The following is a 21,129-nucleotide window of genomic DNA, read 5'->3' on the forward strand; positions in this document are numbered from 1 at the left end:
ATCCATTTCCCTACTTTAATTATTATTTTCTATAGGTATTTGCGACAAACAGATGCATCTCTGTATTCACAGTCATGTGTGTGTGTGTGTGTGTGTGTGTGTATATATATATATGAATTTGTTCTGAACTGACTTGTCTAGTTATTTATATTATATATATATATATTTTTTTAAGGAACTTACTCTTGAAAGTTGCAATGGTAGATCTCACGAAGGTGCAATTTCGAGATTGGGTAGTGCCTCATAAGTTCCTCTTGTCATGTTAGTCATTGCATACCTTAGAGCTATTTATAATTTGTCAGAAATGTCCAGATCAACTAGTCCATGTCAGCTAATGTTTTTTTTAATGTCGTTTTTTTTAGCCCATTCAGCTCCCGGTTAGCCCAATCAAAGCTCTTCTGTCCTGGTACCCCTGAAGCTAGGACAGCAGTTTCCCTGCTCAACTTCCAAAAACATCTGCAACCGTGCCTCTTCAAAGAATATCTTACTTTTTTTAAAACTTTGGGTACTAGCACCGACTTTGCAGAAAACTACGAACTACTTTGAGGGAAACTAATTGTTACGTCTGTGATATGTGGTTCTCACCCAGCCATTTTAAGATGTAAATTGCTCTGGATTGGAGCTTCTGCTAAGTTACTAAAACGTAAATGCAATGTCTCAACAAACAAATCTGCATGAACTTCATAAACGACATTCATTCTCTCAATAAAAGTGTCTTGGGAAAAAATGTAAATAGTTGAATGGAAGTAATGAAACCGGCATTTGTGAATATATAGCCTATACAGTACAAACAAAATATGTAACAGACTTTAGGCTTATATATGCGTTATACAGTGCCTTCAGAAAGTATTCATGGCCCTTGACTTATTCCACATTTTCTAACAGCCAGAGTTCAAAATGGATTTAAAAATAATTCCCCTGACCCATCTACACACAATACCTCATAATAACCAAAGTGAAAACATGTTTAGACATTTTAGCAAATTTATTGAAAGTAACATACATAAATATCTAATTTACATAAGCATTCACACCTGTGAGAGAAATTACAATTGTTATAAATGCTGTTATTGCATCAAATGGTTGTTTCATGCAACAGAATATTGTTGCAACACTCATCTGTGTGTGTTCCACAGAGAATGGGCCTCTGGAGGCTTAATGTTGACAGATTTACGATGCCTTGGGCCACATTCCATTCATGTGAGGGAGATTGCTCCGGTTTGACTGGAAGACACCAGGGAGAGATGGCTCAGGGCCAGACCTTGGTTTCTACACAATGAGAACATTCTTTACAGCAGATACTGTCTGATGTGAGTTAGTGTCTTTCATACAAATCTTAAACATTGTGACCCATTCTATACATCTGTTGTTTGTCATGAACATTCAGAAGGATGTACTTTTCTATAAAATAAAGTTGTATTCTTTGTCTCTGGGCTCTCAACGAATCATCTGAGGGTGATTCGTCGACCAGCCATCATTATCGTAGAACACTCAATCAATTCACTTTGTATGTGTGTTTTGAATTCACCTGCTCCCTTAAGTGAATAAAGATTTAGTTTAAGTATAACTCTGACTTGTGTGATAAGTTTACTATCAAATGAGGAGAGACAAAGAAATTAACCACCACACACTCCTGAGTCAATACTTTGTAGAAGCACCTTTGGCAGCGATTACAGCTGTGACTCCCAAAGAGCTTTGCACACCTGGATTGTGCAACATTTTCCCATTATTCTTTAAAACGATTCTTCAAGCTCTGTCAAATTGGTTGTTGATCATTGCAGGACAACCATTTAAGTAGATTTAAGTCAAAACTGTAACTCGGCCACTCAGGAACATTCAATGTCATTTTGGTAAGCAACTCCAGTATATTAGTTATTTTCCTGCTGAAAGGTGAAATTGTGTCTGTTAGAAAGCAGACTGAACCGGGTTTTTCCTCTAGGATTTTGCCTGTGCTTAGCTCTATTCTGTTTCTTTTTATCCTGAAAAACTCTTTGCAGATTACAAGCTTACACCTAACATGATGCAGCCACCACCATGTTTGAAAATATAAAAAGTTGTAATCAGTGATGTGTTTGCCACAAAGATAACACTTTAATCAAGACAAAGTTAATTTCTTTGCCACATGTTTTTCTGTTTTAGTGTCTTATTGCAAACAGGATGCATGTTTCGGAATATTTGTATTCTGTACAGGCTTCTTTCTCAATCACTCTGTCAATCAGGTTAGTATTATGGAGTAACTACAAGGTTGATCCATCCTTAGTTCTTCCAGCACAGCCATTGAACTCTGTTTTAAAGACACCACTGGCCTCATGGTGAAATCCATGAACGGTTTCCTTCCTCTCCGGCAACAGAGTTAGGAAGGACATCGGTATCTTTGTAGTGACTGGGTGTATTCATACACCATCCAAAGTGTATGAACTTCACCATGCTCAAAAGGATATTCCATGTCTGTTTTTTTATGTTTACCGATCTACCATTGGAAAATCTCCTTGGTGTTTGAAATTCACTGCTTGACTGAGGAACTTTACAGATAGATAATTGTATGTGTGGGGAACAGAGATGAGCAGTCATTCAAAAATCATGTTAAACACTATTATTGCACATAGAGTGAGTCTATGCAACTTGTGACTTGTTAAACACATTATTTTGGCTTTGAGGGGTTGAATACTTCAGACATTCCAGGTTATCATTTTTTATTAATTTGTAAAAAGGCAATCTCAATTTCATCAATTTGAAATTAAGGCTGTAAGAATGAAATGTAGAGAAAGTCGAGGGATGTGAATACTTTCTGAAGGCACTGTATATCACACAATGTCTGGATGCAATATTCTACCCAAGAATATCCAACACTGAAATCTGTTACTCTCATTATTCCAAATGCATCTGTGGATCTTTTCAGCTGACAACAATAAAAATGTATCTTTGACTTTAATGCAGGGTTTGATCTAAACGTCAGAAGCAATCGAGCAGAAAGGTTACTTTTCTATATTATACAGCGGGATGTGTTTTCTGCTGGTGTGTCCGGAGGTAGCTCCTTTCTGAGAACGTCTTCCCGCAAAGCATACTAGTGAACGGCCTCTCTCCCTTGTGGACCTTCAGGTGCATCTTCAGGTTGCCAGCCAGGGCAAAGCGCATGTGACACTGGGTACAGCTAAAGGGTTTCTCCCCAGTGTGGACCCTCTGGTGCCTCTTCAGGTCACCAGCCTGGGAGAACCTCTTCTCACACTGGGGGCAGCTAAATGGTTTCTCCCCTGTGTGGACCCTCTGGTGCCTCTTCAAGTGGTCCTGGCGGGAGAATCTCTTCTCACACTGGGTACAGCTGAAGGGATTCTCCCCTGTGTGGACCCTCTGGTGGATCTCCATCTTCTGGAGGCAGCTAAAGCCTTTGTTACAGAACATGCAGAGGAACCGTTTCTCTTTACTATTGCTTGACATTGCTCCCCCTCCCCGACACTCGTCTCTAGCCCTGTCGTCAGAGTTAAATACCTGATCGAAAAAGATGCTGCCATGTGAATCATAAGGTGCCATCGACGGGGATACTGGGTCGCGATCTCTGACCGCGTGTAAAGGGGAGTGGGTCGCGACATTTAGATTTGTCTCTAACCTATCCCTGCAGTCTAAGTCACTGGTGTTGCACTGTGAGTATCTTTCCCATAAATGAGTCGTGTCTGCATTACATGTCAGAGGAGCGTCACCTTCCATTTTCACAGTCACCTCATCTATCGCTATAACCTCCCTTTTCTTATCTATGCACCCTTCAGAGTATACACTACTACTGTACTGGTTCCAGTCCCCTCTAGACAGATCAGTCTGTGTCTCTAGTACCAAGGGCATGATGCCAGGGTCCATCGCTGTAGTATAAGAACGAGACAGATCATTGCCAGTCTCTAACGCATCACCCGAGTCCTCATGGGAATGAACCGTCCTTGGGCTTGGGTTTCCATAAAGTAAATACTTTGAGTCAGGAGCAGGAGAACAACCAGGTCTCCCCAACAACAGTCTCTCTGGGTCTGATCTGTGGTCAGATCCTGTGTGTAAGAGCCTGTGTGTCTCGGTGTCTGTCTCTGACTTGAGGACGGCGTTCAGCGTTCCACTGACCTCCGTGATGCTGGGTCGGGTCCTGTGCTGGGGCATGGTGGTGAGGTCCTCCACGGCCACAGGGGGCACCACTCCAGCCGCTGCTTCAGTCTGGATGTCTCTGCTGTGTGTTGGGTCCTCTCCTTCAGTCCTCTCCTGCTTGACCAGAGACGATCCTCCAGGACCTGCAGCCTCTGCATCTGCAGACTGACAAGAAGAGAGGAGTTGATTATCGGTAAAAGGGCCAGCCCCAAGTGGTGAGGGTAGGCAACTGCTCCGCCACGCTGACTCAAAACCGGGGCCCATCAGCAGGGCTCTACACTGACCTTTTTTACAAGGAGCACGTGTGAGCCTAAGATTAAAAATGTAGGAGCACAATGAAAAATATTTGCGGTAACAAGCAGTTTTCTTCATAGTAATGGCGCAAGCATGACAGTCATGAATCTGCAAGCCTCGACATTAACACTTGTTGTCCGGGACAAGTAAAAAAACAAGTCGTCGGACAAGAAAAATATAGAAGAGTTGTCATGATCGACAAGTAAAAATAATCACACAAAAAATCACAATATCAAACAATTACTCTGATCAGAATTGGATCAAAGGCCAACATCAGAATAATATTAATATTTTCCATGTACATACTGAAAAAGCCTACATTTCAAAAGTGTAGGTGACATGAATGCTGGCGACACCCTCATGTCCAAACCGATGCAGACATGAGGCGCCAGAAAATGTAGCCGTTCTAACGGACAACAGTAATTTGGTCTATTCCAGGTGATGTCGATACTCCTGGGTCTATTCCAGGTGATGTCGATACTCCTGGGTCTATTCCAGGTGCTGTTGGCTGTGCCTTTGTACTACATGGATGTTGGCCTCCCAAACTACAACTCATACTCCCTTTATTTATTGGCTTCCTGGTAAGATCCTAATTTGATAAAGCCATAAATAGTTTTGTTTCTGTCACAGGATGTGGCTGAGGGGAGGACGGCTCATAATAATGGCTGGAATGGAGCGAATGGAATGGCATCAAATACATAGAAATCAGCTGTTTTTTTGTTGTTTTTTTAAATAGTTTTTTCCCCGCCCTACGTTACCATCCATACCATAATTCGAGTAAACTAATGGACAACAATACTTCTACTCACAGCTATTTCGCTCACATCTAAGTTACCTGTAGTTAAATAATTATACATATATATTCCTAATTTCCCCTTTCTTCAAGTGCTACATTTTCCCCCACAGCAGCCAATCCACCATTCATTCTGATCTTAACCCCAACCCTCCGCTATCCACAGATGAACGCATCTTTCCCAGCATCATGCATTTCTATTTCCTTTTGCAATACATCCCTCCATTTTACTATGATGTCTTACGAGGGTCCTGAACCTTAACTATTTCTAACATTTCTACTGATAATTCCCGAAAAATAAATACCTTACCCAACCATATAATGATATTTCCCCATTGACTGATTGTGTTTTTTCCAGATGCCGCAACAACATTCTGCAGGTCCAGCTGAACCCTGATATTATGACACAACGACCATTCCTGGACCTGACTCCAAAAGCAAATCACTGATGAACAGTACCATAAAATGCTGTAGTATTGGTTCCGTTCCCTTGTGGCAGAGTCTGCACAGGGCTGACTGTTCAATGCCCCATATTTAACATTCTTTTTGTAGCAGGTATTTTATATAATAGCTTAAATTGACGTGTCAATTGTTGTACTACATGTCACTTCATAGACCCGATGCCAAGGTGTTGGGACATCAAAAACCTGTTCCCAACTGACCTGAATTTGATACAAACCTTTTGACTTTAAGTGAAACAAACATTTTTCGATTTACACTAATCATTTGAAGTAATTCATGATTTTTAATAGGTGTCAGACAGGCTAACTCTTTAAGTAACGGCATCTTCAAATTTGTGGCAGAGCGATGAGTTGGTTTTAATTTTGTATTGAGCATACACCTCCATACACCGTTAATTGCTTGAGTGACAATTTTATCGTTCTTGTTTACAATGTACTTCATAAATATTATACCCTTTGTAAAATTTGAACCAAGAAAATAGTTTATTATCTCTATCCATCCATTGGAGTTTAGCTATATTATTTGCTGCAATATTAGATCTGCCTTTTCTGGAGGATGCCATTTTAATTGTAGCCAACTCATTTAAAAAGGAGGATACTTTAAACAGGGATCTATTGTCAATCCATCGAAAATGTATGGTTTTAATCTACAAAAAAGCAAAGAGCCCACTCTTAAACATATGTTGGGCCTCTCTTAGTTAGTACCTTGCTAGAAAACCAGTTTGGATTTAGATAAAATGTTGGTACAATGGAGGCTTTAAGAGAGGATTAGTGCCTTCATATTTAATAGTTTTAACCTTCCAAACTCATGTTCGTTATATAAATATACTTGTTAATCTGGTTTGCCATTCCAAATAAAGTTAAATGTTTTTTTCCTCGCATTATTTGAAAAAGGATTATCCTGGAGACGGTAAAGCCATGAATAAATAAATATGTAAACTGCGATATCACTAGAGAATTAATCAGGGTAATCTTCCTGTAAAACGGTTTCAAGATTCAATCTATTTTGCTAAGTTTTCGATCAAAGTTAATAGTTGCAAGATAGCTCAACTTTTCTGGGATATGTACACCAAGCACATCGACTTCACCATTCGGCCATCTAATTAGGAGACCACATGGCAATTTAATGTTTGTATCTTTAAGAGACTCAATCCGTAACAGAGTTGGGTTTTAGTCGAGAGAAACTGGAGAAATTAAAATAGTCACTGCTAAATAGTTAATTAATTGGTTACCAGAATTATCTGCACTAACCCTATATTGCTCTGACTAGGCCACCATTTCACAAACTAGGGGTCATGAATTGAAAATGGGGTCGCGAGATAAACTATGAAATAAAATACGCTTGGTTCATAGAACCCGGGTTACGTCAGTAACCTCCGGTAGCCGCTAGATGCGGTTGTAATAAACAGACGGTTTCTGTTTTCGTCCTACAAATGAAATGTTGCTCTATCGTTTGAACGGTTTAAGCTACAAAATATTATGACCCCCCCATCCCCGAAAGATAAGACTCTGGAACACATGTGTGTCTCCCTCTACAATGCCCACAAGCCTCAATATAACAGAGTGGACTAGACCAGTCAGACTGGGGAAGAAAGAACATCATCAATGATGATGTTCTTTTCTACACTGAAGATCATACAAAATTGCCTGATTTTCTGAACATCCCAATACCTTTCTGATCCCTTATTGATGTCACTTGTTCAGGTATCATGGCTTTCACCTGGATTCACATGGTCAGTCTGTTATGGAAAGAGCAGGTGTTCTTAATGTTTTGTACACTCAGTGTAAACACACACACACACACACCGAAAACACAAAACATTTTACACTCAAAATATGCAGCTGTTACTCTGTTCTTTATTTTACTCCTACTATTATCTATCCTGATGCCTAGTCAATTTACCCTGCCTTCACATACATATCTAATACCTCATACACTGATCTGGAACTGGTACTCCCTGTATATAGCTCCACTCTTGTATTTTATTCCTCGTGTTCTTATTTTTTTTGTTATTATTATAATTTTATTTTTTATAATATATATATATATTTTTTTTTACTCTTCATCGTTGGGAAGGGCTCGTAAGCCCAAATATAATTTGGATTTGACTTTGTGAATCAGGCACCAGTAGAAATCCGCTTTTTCAAGCTGAAAGATGACTGCCAGAGCTTACCCGTGATGTTTCACAACGGCGTAAGTCAATAAGTCATCATTTTAGTCAAAGTATGATATATTTGGGCTTGAAGTGACAAATCCGAATGTGTGACTTTGGATGTTTCCGTCAGTCTTACATGTCTTCTCCTATGAGATGAGGTGCCAATTCGGGCCACATTTGATGTACTATAATTTTTGATGTAACACTGATACTAACCTCTATCAAAATAACATGCTGGGTTGAGGTTCCATTCCCCTCATCAACAGTGATTGGTTGGTCATCTCTCCACGCATTGGGTCCCGCTGGCTTCACAAAGCTCCTGTGTCCTCCAGCAAGATGTCCTGAGAGAGTGATTGGGGGAAAAGTGGTGGTTAAGGCAGGTACTGTCAATGCTCAACGCAATATTGTACACTATTGACAGTTTACAATTGGCAAGGTAACACTTCTCATAACTTATTTTTTATACTATTTATTGATTGATTATGTTCCATGCATCACATTATTTTAATTGAGTATGAAAATAAGAAATTAAGTAAATAAAGAATCTGGTTAGAGCATGATACTTAATGGCAGTGTCCGAAATCTGGCTTGCCTAATACTTACTGCATACTGTGTAATAATCGTATTACATACTATTTAGAACCTACTGGTTAGTAAAAAAAATACAGTAAGCAACAAATGCCAACACACTACGCTAATCCATTGTCTTACATTAGATAGTGTGTCGATTCTGCCTGCACCCCGTTAAGGGACGACGCCACGTGACGTGAGACAGTGGGGCTCAATGTGCTTTCAAGACTGAGCACTCGGAAATAACCGAGGTCAAATAATGACATCAGTGATCTTCAGGTAGGGAAGTCGGAGCTCTAGAAAGTTGCCCGATTTTCCGAATTGCAATTTCCAGTCAATTTTCCGAGTTCCCAGTTGTCTTGAATACCGAGAAGTCTGAGATGTACTTGTTCTGAATCGTTATGAACTCGGCAAAATACTGATAATGCGTCATCTAATTTTCGATGTTTCCCGCCATTCGTTCATTTGGTAACTCATCCCTGTTGTCAAACTCATCAGCTGTTGTCAAACACAAGTGAGTCTTACTCGAAAGTGAGCATTGACTTCTACTAGATGAAAAGCCGACATGACTATAACATACTAGCATTCAAAGCATACTCAATTTTTAGAAAATTCACATACCTAAAATACCTACAATTTAGAACGCTAATATAGGTATTTGGACAAGGCAATTATGTCTTCGTGCAATAATACTTTTCTTAATTGACCTGCCTGGTAAATAACAAAAATGGTGCAAGATGGCTGTCAGGGCAATATTGCATGCTATCCAAAAACTGACCAAGTTCAAAATCTGGTCAACACATCTGAACACGAGCAGAGGGAAACAGGGCGACAGGCCGCACAGCCTCGGCATTCAGCAAAATGTACCTCTTGCCATTCCTCTGTATCGGTCGAGGATCTTGACACTATTGGGACGACTCGCGAGGACGCGCTCCCGTGATACCTTCAGTTCCAGTAGCTGTAGTTTCCTCCGCAAAGCCCTGTTTTCTTTCTGGCTTTGAGTTATTTCCAAACGAAACACTGCATAGTCGTCGTCTACGAGTTTACAGATCTCTGCCACAGCTGCATTCGCTAGCACCTCCATAACGGAGGCTATTTGAGTGTGAAAAACCATACCGTCACAGTTAGCCATTGTTAGCTAACACAAATTAAACCCAACCTGAGGTAAGTATGTGATGCTATGCAGTTAAATTAACGATGGTCCAGTGTGTTATTAAACGTCTAAATGACAATAACCTTAACGTGGAAATTGTTATTGGTCACTTCCGTTTGTTTGGCGTCATAGCTCAAAGGGTGCGGTTAAATGAAAAAGTGATGCGCGCTGTTCTGTGAATTACGGTTTCGGCTTATTACGCAACACGTCAAATCTCCTATGATCAGTGTCTTTCAAGCCGAGAGGAGAAAATTACATTGAATAAATTTATTCCATCTACATTACCTCAATAAGTTAAATATTCAATTGTCCTTGTTCTAGCCTAGGTTTACTGTCTCTCTAAAATTAGTTATTTACACAACAAGCCTGTTTCAAATGGTAAATTAAAGGATTAATGAGGGGTGTGGTTAATTACCCTCTTAGCCCAAGACACTCAACATAACTACGGTGCATTAGGAAAGTATTCAGACCCCACATTTTGTTACATTACAGCTTTATTCTGAAAATGATTCAATTGTTTCCCCCCTCAATTTACACAACATAACCCATCATTTAAAAATGTTTGCACATTTATAACAAATAAAAACTCAAACATCATATTTACATAAGTATTCAGACCATTTACTCAGTACTTTGTTGACACACCTTTGGCAGCGATTACAGCCTCAAGTCTACAGCCTCAAGTATGACACTACAAGCTTGGCACATGTATTTGGGAAGTTTTCCCCCATTTTATTTTCTGCAGATCTGCTCAAGCTCTGTCATGTTGGATGGGGAGCGTCGCTGCACAGCTATTTTCTGGTCTCTCCAAAGATATTAGATCGGGTTCAAGTCCGGACTCTGGCTGGGCCACTCAAGGATATGCAGAGACTTGTCCCGAAGCCACTCTTGCGTTGTCTTGGCTGTGTGCTTAGGGTTGTTGTCCTGTTGGAAGGTGAACCTTCGCCCCAGTCGGAGGTCCTGAGCGATCTGGAGCAGGTTTTCATCAAGGATCTCTCTGTACTTTGCTCCGTTCATCTTTCCCTCAATCCTGACTAGTATCCCAGTCCCTGCTGCTGAAAAACACCCCCACAGCATGATGCTGCCACCACCATGCTTCACCGTAGGGTTGGTGCCAGGTTTCCTCCAGACGTGACTCTTGGCATTCAGGCCAAAGAGTTACATCTTGGTTTCATCATACCAGAGAATTGTGGTCTGAGTCTTTTAGGTGCCGTTTGGAAAACTCCAAGCGGGCTGTCATGTGCCTTTTACTGAGGAGTGGCTTCTGTCTGCCCACTACCATAAAGGCCTGATTAGTGGAATGTTATAGAGATGGTTGTCCTTCTGGAAGGTTCTCCCATCTCCACAGACAAACTCTGGAGCTCTGTCAGAGTGACCATTGGGTTTCTTGGTCACCTCCCTGACCGAGGCCCTTCTCCGCCGATTGTTCAGTTTGGCCAGGTGGCCAGCCCTAGGAAGAGTCTTGTCGATTCCAAACTTCTCCCATTCAAGAATGATGGAGGCCACTGTGTTTTTGGGGAACTTCAATGCTGCGGAATTTTTTTTGCTACCCTTCCCCAGATCTGTGCCTCGACACAATCCTGTCTCGGAGCTCTTCAGACAATTCCTTCAACCTCATGGCTTGGTTTTTTCTCTGACATGCACTGTCAACTGTAGGACCTTCTATAGACAGGTGTGTGACTTTCAAAATCATGTCCAATCAATTGAATTTACTACAGGTGGACTCCAATCAAGTTGTAGAAACATCTCACGCATGATCAATGGAAACAGGATGCACCTGACCTGAATTTCGAGTCTCATAGCAAAGGGTTGGAATACTTACGTAAAATTGTACCATTTAAAAAAAAAATAATACATTAGCATAAATGTCTAAAAAAACTGTTTTTGCTTTGCCATTATGGGGTATTGTGTGTAGATTGATGAGGGAAAAAATGTATTTAATCCATTTTAGAATGTTGTTACGTAACAAAATGTGGAAAAAGTCAAGGGGACTGCATACTTTACGAATGCCTTGTATGTGAGCTACAGAATGGTTCCGAGATGTCCTCTGTCTAAATCTCAAGCCACACTGCTACGATTTCTCCCCATTGTGGACACTCCTATGTCTGATAAGGCTACTCAGGAAGGAGAAGCTCCTGTAACATACTTTGCACTTGAAGGGCCTCTCCTTGGTGTGAACTGTCTGATGCTTCTTCACATAGTTCGCCTCAGTAAAGCGCTTCCCACAAGTGGGGCAGGCGTATGGCTTGTCTGCGTCCGTCTTAACACTCGGCCTCCCACGTTGTGACCCAATGACACCACAGGTGGCAGAAGCAGGAGCCACCACCCTCAGGTGGTTAGTCTTTGAGCTCCTTCCTTGAAATCTAGCCGTTGTTTGGGTGTTGTTGGCATTGTGTGCTGTGTTATAGGCTAGGTACGTCTTGTGAACGCCCATCCTGAACCTGTCTGTATTGATGGGGTAACCCTGAAGTAGCTGAGGAAGGCTAGACTCAGGTCCAGGCACAGGCCTTCCATGAACCCAGTCGCAAGGCATTTGACGAGACCCTAAAGACAGACTTCCTGTTAGAATACCCCCAGGGGGGTCACCCACCACTGTCTGTGAAGACTGAAGCCCAGGGAGAGCTGCTCTGTTCATCATGGATACTGTGGTGTTTGTATCATAGGAACAGGATGGTCTCTCTCTATCAACCCCAGGACCTGCTCCATCCCTGCACTGATACTGTGAAGAGAAGAGTCTGGGCTGCAGACTGGATCCCTGATTGGAGCCTCTGTCTCTCTGATGACCACCAGGACTGAGGTTGTTCAGTCCACCTGTCCACTGGTTGTGTTCTGTGTGGTGGTGGAGTCTCTGTCCCTCATGGTTTGGTCCTGGTTGTGACTCAGGAAGGAAGAGCGACGGCTCCTGATCCAGGGTTCTGATCTGGGGCCAGGGTTTGTGACCAGCTGTTTCAGAGGTCCAGTCTCTCCCGCCATCAACACTGGATATCAGCAGGTCCTCATGGACTGCAGACTGTAAACACAAATATACGTTTTTATAATCAACTCTGTTGTACACACCAAAACATGACATTATAAAATGTTCTCCACAGTCAAGCCCATCTCTAACACTGATACAAATGTATTATAAAAAATGTCCATATGTGTTGACTCAAGAATTAAGTATATCGTTTTGGTTTGAATGGGAAGGGAAACTCAGCCCCTGCAATGATACAAAAATAACCAAGTCAGTCAGCAGTCAGTTTTGTATTTAACTTCAACAAAGTGGTCATACACTCAACTTTGAAGTACAGTAATTTTATTGCACAAAACGATACATGACCAGTACAATAACTTTTCTCTGTACTTTTTCTGAAAAAATGGTTCCCTCATTTTGAAAAAATGTATTGTAGAATACTTTGGAAAGGTTAAACATCACACAAAGCTTCACTACTTTATGTCAAGTAAACATGTATCACCAGTATCATCCTATAGGGACAAAGTTTGTCACTCTTCATCAGTGAAGCATTTTTAAAGACACCATCACACCAACCATATCATCTACTCTGCCGCATCATACGATACATCCAAACCCAATAGAATTAACTACAAACTAACTAGTACAACATTACATGTCACTATACACTGGTTGTGTGTATTTTCTGTTGGTGTATCCTGAGGTAGCTCCTCTCTGAAAACCTCTTCCCACAGTGAGTACAGGTGAACGGCCTCTCGCCCGTGTGGACCTTCAGGTGCCTCTTCAGCTGGTGCTGGTGGGAGAACCTCTGCTCACACTGGAGACAGCTGTAGGGTTTCTCCCCTGTATGGACCCTCTGGTGTCTCTTCAAGTGACCAGCCTGGGCAAAGCGCATATCACACTGAGTACAGCTGAATGGTTTCTCCCCTGTGTGCATCCTCTGGTGGATCTCCACCTGTTTGGGGAAACTGAAGGCTTTCCCACAGAACGAACACGGGAAGCGCTTCTCTTTGCCACCAGATCTGATGATAGAATTACTACTACTGTCATTTGTCAATGGGCTTGTGTACCCTTTTAGTGTTGAGGCACTGGCATTGTCTGGGGTCTGGTTTAACATTAGGAGAGTGTGAGGAGGATGAAGGCCAGGGACTGTCTGTGATGTCACAGGGTCCATGTTCCAGTTGATAGATCCTATAGAAGGCAGGCTGAAGGCAGCACCTGTTAGGGGGTTAACCTGAAGCGCCATCAGTCTCTCTGAATCACAACTATAGGAGCAGGAAGGAGCATCGATAGCCAAGTCTGTGTCTGTACTCTTCTGCCGCATTTGGAAATCTGTCCGTCCCCGCAGACCAAATCTACGCCTCGCTCTGGTCTCAGCAAGTCTGTTGTCATGAAGACTAAGTTCGGTTGTTGGTTTGTGTTCGAATGTCTGTTTCTGGTTAACAGTGTTGTTCCCCAGCCCAGAGTTGAAGACGCTGTCCCATCCACTGACCTCCACTATGTCGCCTTTGGTCCTGCCCTGCTCAATGACGTTGTCCACTGGGCTCTTGGCTGCACCCGTCTCGGTCTGGGAATCCAAGATGGCTTCCCAGTCTCCTCTGTTAGCCTCCAGCCAACCACCTGCAGGAAGAGGTTAGAAAATTGACTTTATAAACATGGCAGAGAACTCTACATATGGAGTTTTTTGGAGTAAATTACCTGGTGAAGTTCATACATTGTGTATTTCGTATGTAAACATAAATTGTATTGATTTAATTTTATGAATGAAGAAAATAAATAAATAAATAATAATAGCAAGGTGCATCACTATTCCCAGAAGATCTATTACTGTATGTAGGCTATATGTATTTCTCCCTTACCTTGCTCCCCCATCTTTAGTCCACTCAGCAGATCAATGCTCTCTGGTTCTTCTTCTATTGTCTCCTCTTTGACTACCAGCAGATCAGGCTTCCCATCCTCCATGTCTACTGACTGTAAGAGATACAGAGTGAGAAGATGTTGGATCAAGAAATCTGATATAAGCACCCTGCTATGGAACATCTTTTGATTGGGCAATGAGGGATTGCTATGAATACTATGTAAACGTGTTAGTTGATTTGATTACTTGACACTCTTTAAGGGTTTGATAATTCAAGGGCATGGTCCCACATTTTAGATAAAATGTATCAAGACCTGGGCCTGTATTTACAAAGAGTCTCAGAGTAAAAGTGCTGATCGAGGACCAGGTCCTCACCTGTCTACATAGTCTTTTTCACATGATCTAAAAGGAAAAACTGATCCTAAATCAGCACTCCTACTCTGAAAGGCTTTGTGGATACAGGCACTGACCTAATACCATTCAGACAGAGGTTCACAGTGGGCTCACCTCAGTGAGATTGTGTGTGGTCCTGTGCTGCTCAGCTGGTTCCTCTGTGGGTTCAGGAGGAGGTGTAGTCTGGTTGTCCTCCATGATCATGGTCCCCTCAGGGTTCCCCAGAACCTCCTCACACCCCTCCTCCTTCACCAGCAGCACCTCTGGACCCTCCTCCTCCTGGAATAGACAGGTGATACAGATTACACAGACATACAGGTACTTTCCACATGGAGTGTTTACCCATTCCCCCTACATTTGAGTCCTGTACTGTAGTTACAGAATGACTTCATTGTTGTTAAATCCATCATGGTGGACATAAATATGATGTTTTGGGTACATTTGAGTCAGCTATGATAAGTCAAAAGTCAGACAAACCTGACTAAACTATTTTGACGTGTACAGTAGGTGTTTGTTAGTGTGTGAGTATGTGTTGGTGTATTTAGTAAGTGTATATTTGTTCTAAAGCACTGTCGGGAGTATGCAGAATAGGGTGAGATCAGATGTGATGTATACTAAAGAGAGTCTCAATAAAAGTCTGAATGAAAAATCCCATTTTGTATTTATGAAACAAACAAGTTTTAAATACACCATCTAAAAACCACACATAGACGTCTCAACTAAAAATATGCATGAACTTGATGAACTGCATTCATTTTCTCATTAAAGGGTCTTGGGTAAAAAATTAAGTAGTTGAATGGAAGTAATGAAAGTAATGAAATAGGCATTTGTGAACATCATATAGCCTACACAGTACAAACATAATATGTAACATCATTTTTAGGCTTATAAATCACACAATATCTGGATGCAATATTCTACTCAGGAATATTCAACATTGAAATCAGTTGCCCTTGTGGATCTTTTCTGCTAAAAAGATCTTTGTCTTAATGCAGGATTTAATCGATACGTCAGAAGCTATCGAGTAGAATGGTTACTTTCTATGTTATACAGTGCCTTGCAAAGTATTCATCCCCCTTGGCATTTTTCCTATTTTGTTGCATTACAACCTGTAATTTAAATAGATTTTTATTTGGATTTCATGTAATGGACATACACAAAATAATCCAAATTGGTGGAGTGAAAAAAATAACTTGTTTCAATTTTTTTTTTTAACAACAGAAAAGTGGTGTGTGCATGCATATGTATTCACCCTCTTTGCTATGAAGCCCCTATATAAGATCTGGTGCAACCAATTACCAATTACATAATTAGTTAATTAAAGTCCACCTGTGTGCAATCTAAGTGTCACATGATCTCAGTATATATACATACCTGTTCTGAAAGGCCCCAGAGTCTGCAACACCACAAAGCAAGTGGCACCACCAAGACCTAGGAGCTTTCCAAACAGGTCAGGGACAAAGTTGTGGAGACATACAGATCAGGGTTGGCTTAAAAGAAATATCTAAAACTTTGAACATCCCACGGAGCGCTGTTAAATCAATTATTAAAAGATGGAAAGAATATGAAACTACAACAAACGTGCTAAGAGAGGGCCGCCCAACAAAACTCACGGACCAGGCAATGAGGGCATTAATCAGAGAGGCAACAAAGAGACCAAATATAACCCTGAAGGAGCTGCAAAGCTCCACAGCGGAGATCGGAGTATCTGTCCATAGGACCACTTTAAGCCGTACATTCCACAGAGCAGAAAAAACCCATTGCTTAAAGAAAAAAATAAGCAAACACTTGTGTTTGCGAAAGGCATCTGGGAGACCCCCAAAACATATGAAACAAGGTACTCTGGTCAGATGAGACTAAGATTTTTGCTTTTTGGCCAACACCTCATCACCCTGAGAACCCAATCCCCACAGTGAATCATGGTGGTGGCAGCATCACGTTGTGGGGATGTTTTTCATCGGTAGGGACTGGGAAACTGGTCAGAACTGAAGGAATGATTGATTGCGCTAAATACAGTGAAATTCTTAAAGGAAACCTGTTTCAGTCTTCCAGAGATTTGAGACTAGGACGGAGGTTCACCTTCCAGCATGACAACGACCCTAAGCATACTGCTAAAGCAACACTTGAGTGGTTTAAGGGAAAACATTTAAATGTCTTGGAATTGCCTCAATCCAATTGAGAATCTGTGGTATGACTTAAAGATTGCTGTACACCAGCAGGACCCATCCAACTTGAAGGAACAAAAGTCCCAGTGGCAAAAGAATTGGCAAAAGTCCCATTGGCTAGATGTGCCAAGCTTATAGAGACATACACCAAGAGACTTCAGCTGCAAAAGATTGCTCTACAAAGTTTTGACTTTGGGGGGGTGAAAAGTTATGCACGATCAAGTTCAGTTTTTTTGTCTCTTTTTTTCACAAAAAGATATTTTGCATCTTTAAAGTGGTAGGCATGTTGTGTAAATCAAATGATACAACCCCCCCCCCCCAAAAAAAAATCTAATTTAATTCCAGGTTGTAAGACAACAAAATAGGAAAAATGCCAAGGGGGGGTGAATACTTTCGCAAGCAAGGCTTTCTCCTGTGTGAACCCTATGGTGCCTCTTCAGGCCACCAAACTGGACAAAGTGCATGTGACACTGGGTACAGCTGAAGGATTTCTCTCCTGTGTGGACCCTCTGGTGGATCTCCACCTTCTGGAGGCAGCTGAAGCCTTTGTTACAGAACATGCAGAGGAACCGCAAATCTTTACTGTTGCACCCCTTCCCCGCGCCTTGGCCCTTTGAGTTCCATAACTGATCGAATAGGACGCGGTCGTGTGAATCGGAAGGTGCCATCGACGTGGAAACTGGGTCACGATTCCTGAACGAGTGTAAAGGGGAGTGGGTCGGGATGTTTAGATTTGTCTCTAAGCTTCCCCTGTAATCTAAAATCTCTGCCCTGTGAGTGTCGGTCTCCTAGGTGACTATCTGCATTCCATTTGGGAGGAGCCTCGCCCTCCACTTTCACAGTCACCTCTACAATTACAACCTCCCCTTTCTTATCTATGCACCCTTCAGAGTACACACTACTACTGTACTGGATGCAGTCCTCTCTAGACAGACCAGTCTGTCTCTAAACCCAAGGATATGTTGCCAGGGTCCATCTCTGTAGCGTAAGAACAAGACAGATCATCACCTTCAGCAGGGAATAAACATGTTGGTCCACCAGCCACTCAGATTTTTTACCCTTAAATATTTTTTGGGCCAGTAAAGTTACACCAACAAAACACAACAAAAAAAACAGATGCTTTTTAATGTTTCTAAAAATGTTGTATGTATTACTAGTAAGACATACGTAATGTGGTACATTGAATAATAACATTTTATGTGACCTGAGTCACATAAATCAAAAATATCAGATGAGACAAACATTTTCACCTTCCCCTTTGAGGGCGGGAGGTTACCGTGGTAGCGCCTTTGAGACTGAGTCTGACTAGTAGAAGCGTTGTCTTCTCTTCTCTAGCAGTTGAAACTCAAACATAGAAAAACAACCTAGCTTGTGAACAAAATGTAAATAGCCAAGAAACACAAGGACAAAGTCGCACTTCAATACTTTCGTTTCAAGTAAATTAAACCAACTTTTTTGCCAGTGCACAGCTCTTCTAAAAATTGTACATTTCACTCAGCTCTTCATGTGCGCACAGCCTCCAGCAAGGCAGTGTTGCAGCGCGAGTTGGAATAGGCTATATAGGATTCGTAGTTCTTTGACTTTGTGTGATTAATTTACCAGCTATGAAACAAAGCGTTGGAAATACTTCAACTACTGCAGCATTTATTTTACTATAAATGTGATCATACTTGACTATTTATATTCACAAAAGCGAGTGAAAAGCTCGCACTGTGGAGCCCTGACCACCCGTCAACGTGGCTGATGAAATAGACATCTTACCCACCAATGCCAAAATCTACCTGCATATGGCAGGTGACGCCAGTATCTAATGCGTCACCATGAACTGTCCTCTGGCTCTGGTGAAATACCAGTAAATACTCTTGAGCAGTAGGTAGAGGTCTTCACGTATCCACCTTTACCCGGGACCTAAGCAGGTTCGGATCCAGAATTCTAAATAATATCACGGGTCCTGGTTATATGTAATTTTAACTGACTTAACCGGAATGAGCCATACAGATCTGAACGCGACTGCTGCAGTAGAGAGAGAAAAATGTGATTATTTATGACGCTGCTCTTGCTTTTCATGAGAGTGGAGCATGTAGCTGGTTGTTGTTGGCCAATCATAAGTCATCAAGGCGGATGTAGGCTACAGTCGTAGGGCCTTGCTACGTGACAAAAGTTAGGAGATATCTAATCAATGGAAGATGGAATTAAAATAACGGAACTAAATGTTGAAGGACAAGGATAGGCTACAACGACCAAGAGCCAACAGGTAGGCTGCTACTTAATATTCTGAATTGAGTTTTTGTTATTTGTACCTGTAGGATGAGAAAGCACGCACTGCCGCCTTAATTAGCCTAGCTCGCTAACTAGCTTCTTCCAGTTTGATGCAGTCATAGATAGTACATAATCATATTTAATGATAAATAACCTAGCTACGGCAGCTATTAGTCCACTATAGCGCGAGTCGGCTTGGTTGGTTGCCTACTCACCTCTTCCTCCCTCCTCCACTTGTCACTCGCTCACAGTACGGCCCTCCCCCGCCTGCTTGAGTGACACCTCTCTCATCCTTCCTCCCCTGCTTTATCAGCTCCCGTTAATAAAGTAGTTTAAAACAAAAGGGGTCTGGATTTGACCAAGTCTAGTTGTCCTCAGGTCCGTTCAAAACAGGTCTCCATATTTTTGTTCATGTATTTTTGCATATTGGGACAGGGTGGTAAAGCCCCAGTTCCATTTTGGAACAGGCCTAATTTTTGGGACCTGTGAAGACCTCTAGCAGTGGGGCAGCCCAGTGGCAACAGGCCCAGTCTTTCTGGTTCTGATCGGTTGTCATATCCTGTGTGTAAGAGCCTGTGTGTTACAGTCATATTCTCTGTGTCTCTCTGACTTGAGGATGGTATTCAGCGTTCCACTGACCTCCGTGATGCTGCGTCGGGGCCTGGCCTGTGGGGCGACGGCGTTGGGGAGGTCCTCTGTGGCTACAGGGGGCGCCACTCCAGCCGATGCTCCAGTCTGGATGTCTCTGTTGTGTCTTGGGTCCTTTCCTTCAGTCCTTTCCTGCTTGACCCCAGGACCTGCTGCCTCTGCATCTCCAGACTGACACAAGAAGAGAGGAGGTTATTACCGGTACATGAGATGAATTGGATAACAATGTCATAGGGAAGTCTCACAAGCTCCCCTGTGGCAGATAAATGACGATGTACATGTAAGCAAATGAATAGCAGAGGGAATCCTTTCTAAAATAAAACAGGCCACATTTGATCTCCTGTCATTTTTACTGTTATGTTATGACACTAACCTCTATCACGATAACGTGCTGTGGTGAGGTTCCACTCCTCTCATCAACAGTGATTGGTTGGTCATCTCTCCATGTATTGTGTCCTGCTGGCTTCACAAAGCTCCTGTGGCCTCCAGTGAGATGTCCTTCACCTGAGAGAGTGATTGGGGGGAAAGTGGTGGTTAAGTGAGTTACTGTCAATGCGCAAGGCTATATTGTCCACCGCTGTCTACAATTGGCAAGGATGGAAGGTAAGACTACTCATCACTTCTAGATATATTATTTATTGATTGATTATTTTCCATGCCTCACATTATTTTAATTGAGTATGAAAATAGGAAAGTCAGTAAATCAAGGATCTGGTTAGAAAATTAGTGTCTTTGTGAAATTAGAATTTGTTCTTAATTGACATGCCTGGTAAATAAATGTTTTTACAAGATAGCTAAGTAATTAGGGGAAGTATGGCATACTATCCAAAAACTGACCAAGACCCAATTCTGGGTAACACATCTTAACATATGCGCAGAGGGGAGCCCCGCAGCCTCTGCAAAATGTACCTCTTGCCATGCCTCTGTATCGGTCGAGGATCTTGACACTACTGGGACGACTGGCGAGGACGCGCTCTCTCATTGTCCTATCTGCGCGGTCCCGTGCCACCTTCAGTTCCAATAGTTGTTGTTTCCTCCGCAATCCCCTGTTTTCTTTCTGGCTTTGCGAAATTTCCAAACGAAGCACTGCATAGTCGTCGTCTACGAGTTTACAGATCTCTGTCACTGCTGCATTCGCTAACACCTCCATGATGGAGGCTATTTGAGTGTGAAAAACCATACAGTTAGCCATTGTTAGCTAACAGCTAGATAGCATTACCTATTAGATAACTATCAACCAAGTCCTGTCTCCAACACGAATTAAAGAATATCTGAGATAAGTATGTGATATTGTGCAGTTAAATTAT

At 42.0% G+C, this 21,129-nt stretch overlaps 2 protein-coding genes across 3 annotated transcripts; both read right to left on the minus strand.

Annotated features, from left to right (window-relative positions):
- Positions 1 to 2,364: 2,364 nt before the first annotated feature.
- LOC121847779 (gastrula zinc finger protein 5-1-like) lies at positions 2,365 to 9,689 on the minus strand. The gene is made up of 3 exons (XM_042330511.1): positions 9,261 to 9,689; positions 8,040 to 8,164; positions 2,365 to 4,284 (listed from the first exon to the last, which is right to left on the minus strand). Exons 1-3 carry the CDS (start codon positions 9,523 to 9,525, stop codon positions 2,989 to 2,991), a joined length of 1,686 nt encoding a protein of 561 aa, XP_042186445.1. The 5' UTR covers positions 9,526 to 9,689; the 3' UTR covers positions 2,365 to 2,988.
- Positions 9,690 to 11,431: 1,742 nt separating this feature from the next.
- LOC121847797 (zinc finger protein 25-like) lies at positions 11,432 to 14,952 on the minus strand. 2 transcript variants are annotated; one of them, XM_042330558.1, is made up of 4 exons: positions 14,865 to 14,952; positions 14,359 to 14,470; positions 13,992 to 14,119; positions 11,432 to 12,556 (listed from the first exon to the last, which is right to left on the minus strand). In XM_042330558.1, the coding sequence occupies exons 1-4, from the start codon at positions 14,946 to 14,948 to the stop codon at positions 11,618 to 11,620; spliced, it is 1,263 nt and encodes a 420-aa protein (XP_042186492.1). In that variant the 5' UTR covers positions 14,949 to 14,952; the 3' UTR covers positions 11,432 to 11,617. The 2 variants fall into 2 exon arrangements, with proteins under 2 accessions (XP_042186492.1, XP_042186493.1); XM_042330559.1 differs by lacking the exon at positions 11,432 to 12,556 and having other exon boundaries at positions 12,825 to 14,119.
- Between the last annotated feature and the right edge of the window lie 6,177 nt (positions 14,953 to 21,129).

The sequence above is a fragment of the Oncorhynchus tshawytscha genome, linkage group LG11, assembly GCF_018296145.1.
Source record: "Oncorhynchus tshawytscha isolate Ot180627B linkage group LG11, Otsh_v2.0, whole genome shotgun sequence".
NCBI lineage: Eukaryota > Metazoa > Chordata > Actinopteri > Salmoniformes > Salmonidae > Oncorhynchus > Oncorhynchus tshawytscha.

What these genes read in the sequence shown, in the direction of transcription:
- LOC121847779 (XM_042330511.1), bottom strand. Translation starts at nt 9,525, where the DNA reads ATGGCTAACTGTGACGGTATGGTTTTTCACACTCAAATAGCCTCCGTT. An exon ending in ATACAGAGGAATGGCAAGAG is followed by an intron (nt 8,165 to 9,260) that starts GTACATTTTGCT and finishes TCACTCTCTCAG; the next exon opens with GACATCTTGCTGGAGGACAC. An exon ending in AGCATGTTATTTTGATAGAG is followed by an intron (nt 4,285 to 8,039) that starts GTTAGTATCAGT and finishes TCTTCTTGTCAG; the next exon opens with TCTGCAGATGCAGAGGCTGC.
- LOC121847797 (XM_042330558.1), bottom strand. Translation starts at nt 14,948, where the DNA reads ATGGAGGACAACCAGACTACACCTCCTCCTGAACCCACAGAGGAACCA. An exon ending in CCACACACAATCTCACTGAG is followed by an intron (nt 14,471 to 14,864) that starts GTGAGCCCACTG and finishes TATCTCTTACAG; the next exon opens with TCAGTAGACATGGAGGATGG. An exon ending in ACTAAAGATGGGGGAGCAAG is followed by an intron (nt 14,120 to 14,358) that starts GTAAGGGAGAAA and finishes CTCTTCCTGCAG; the next exon opens with GTGGTTGGCTGGAGGCTAAC.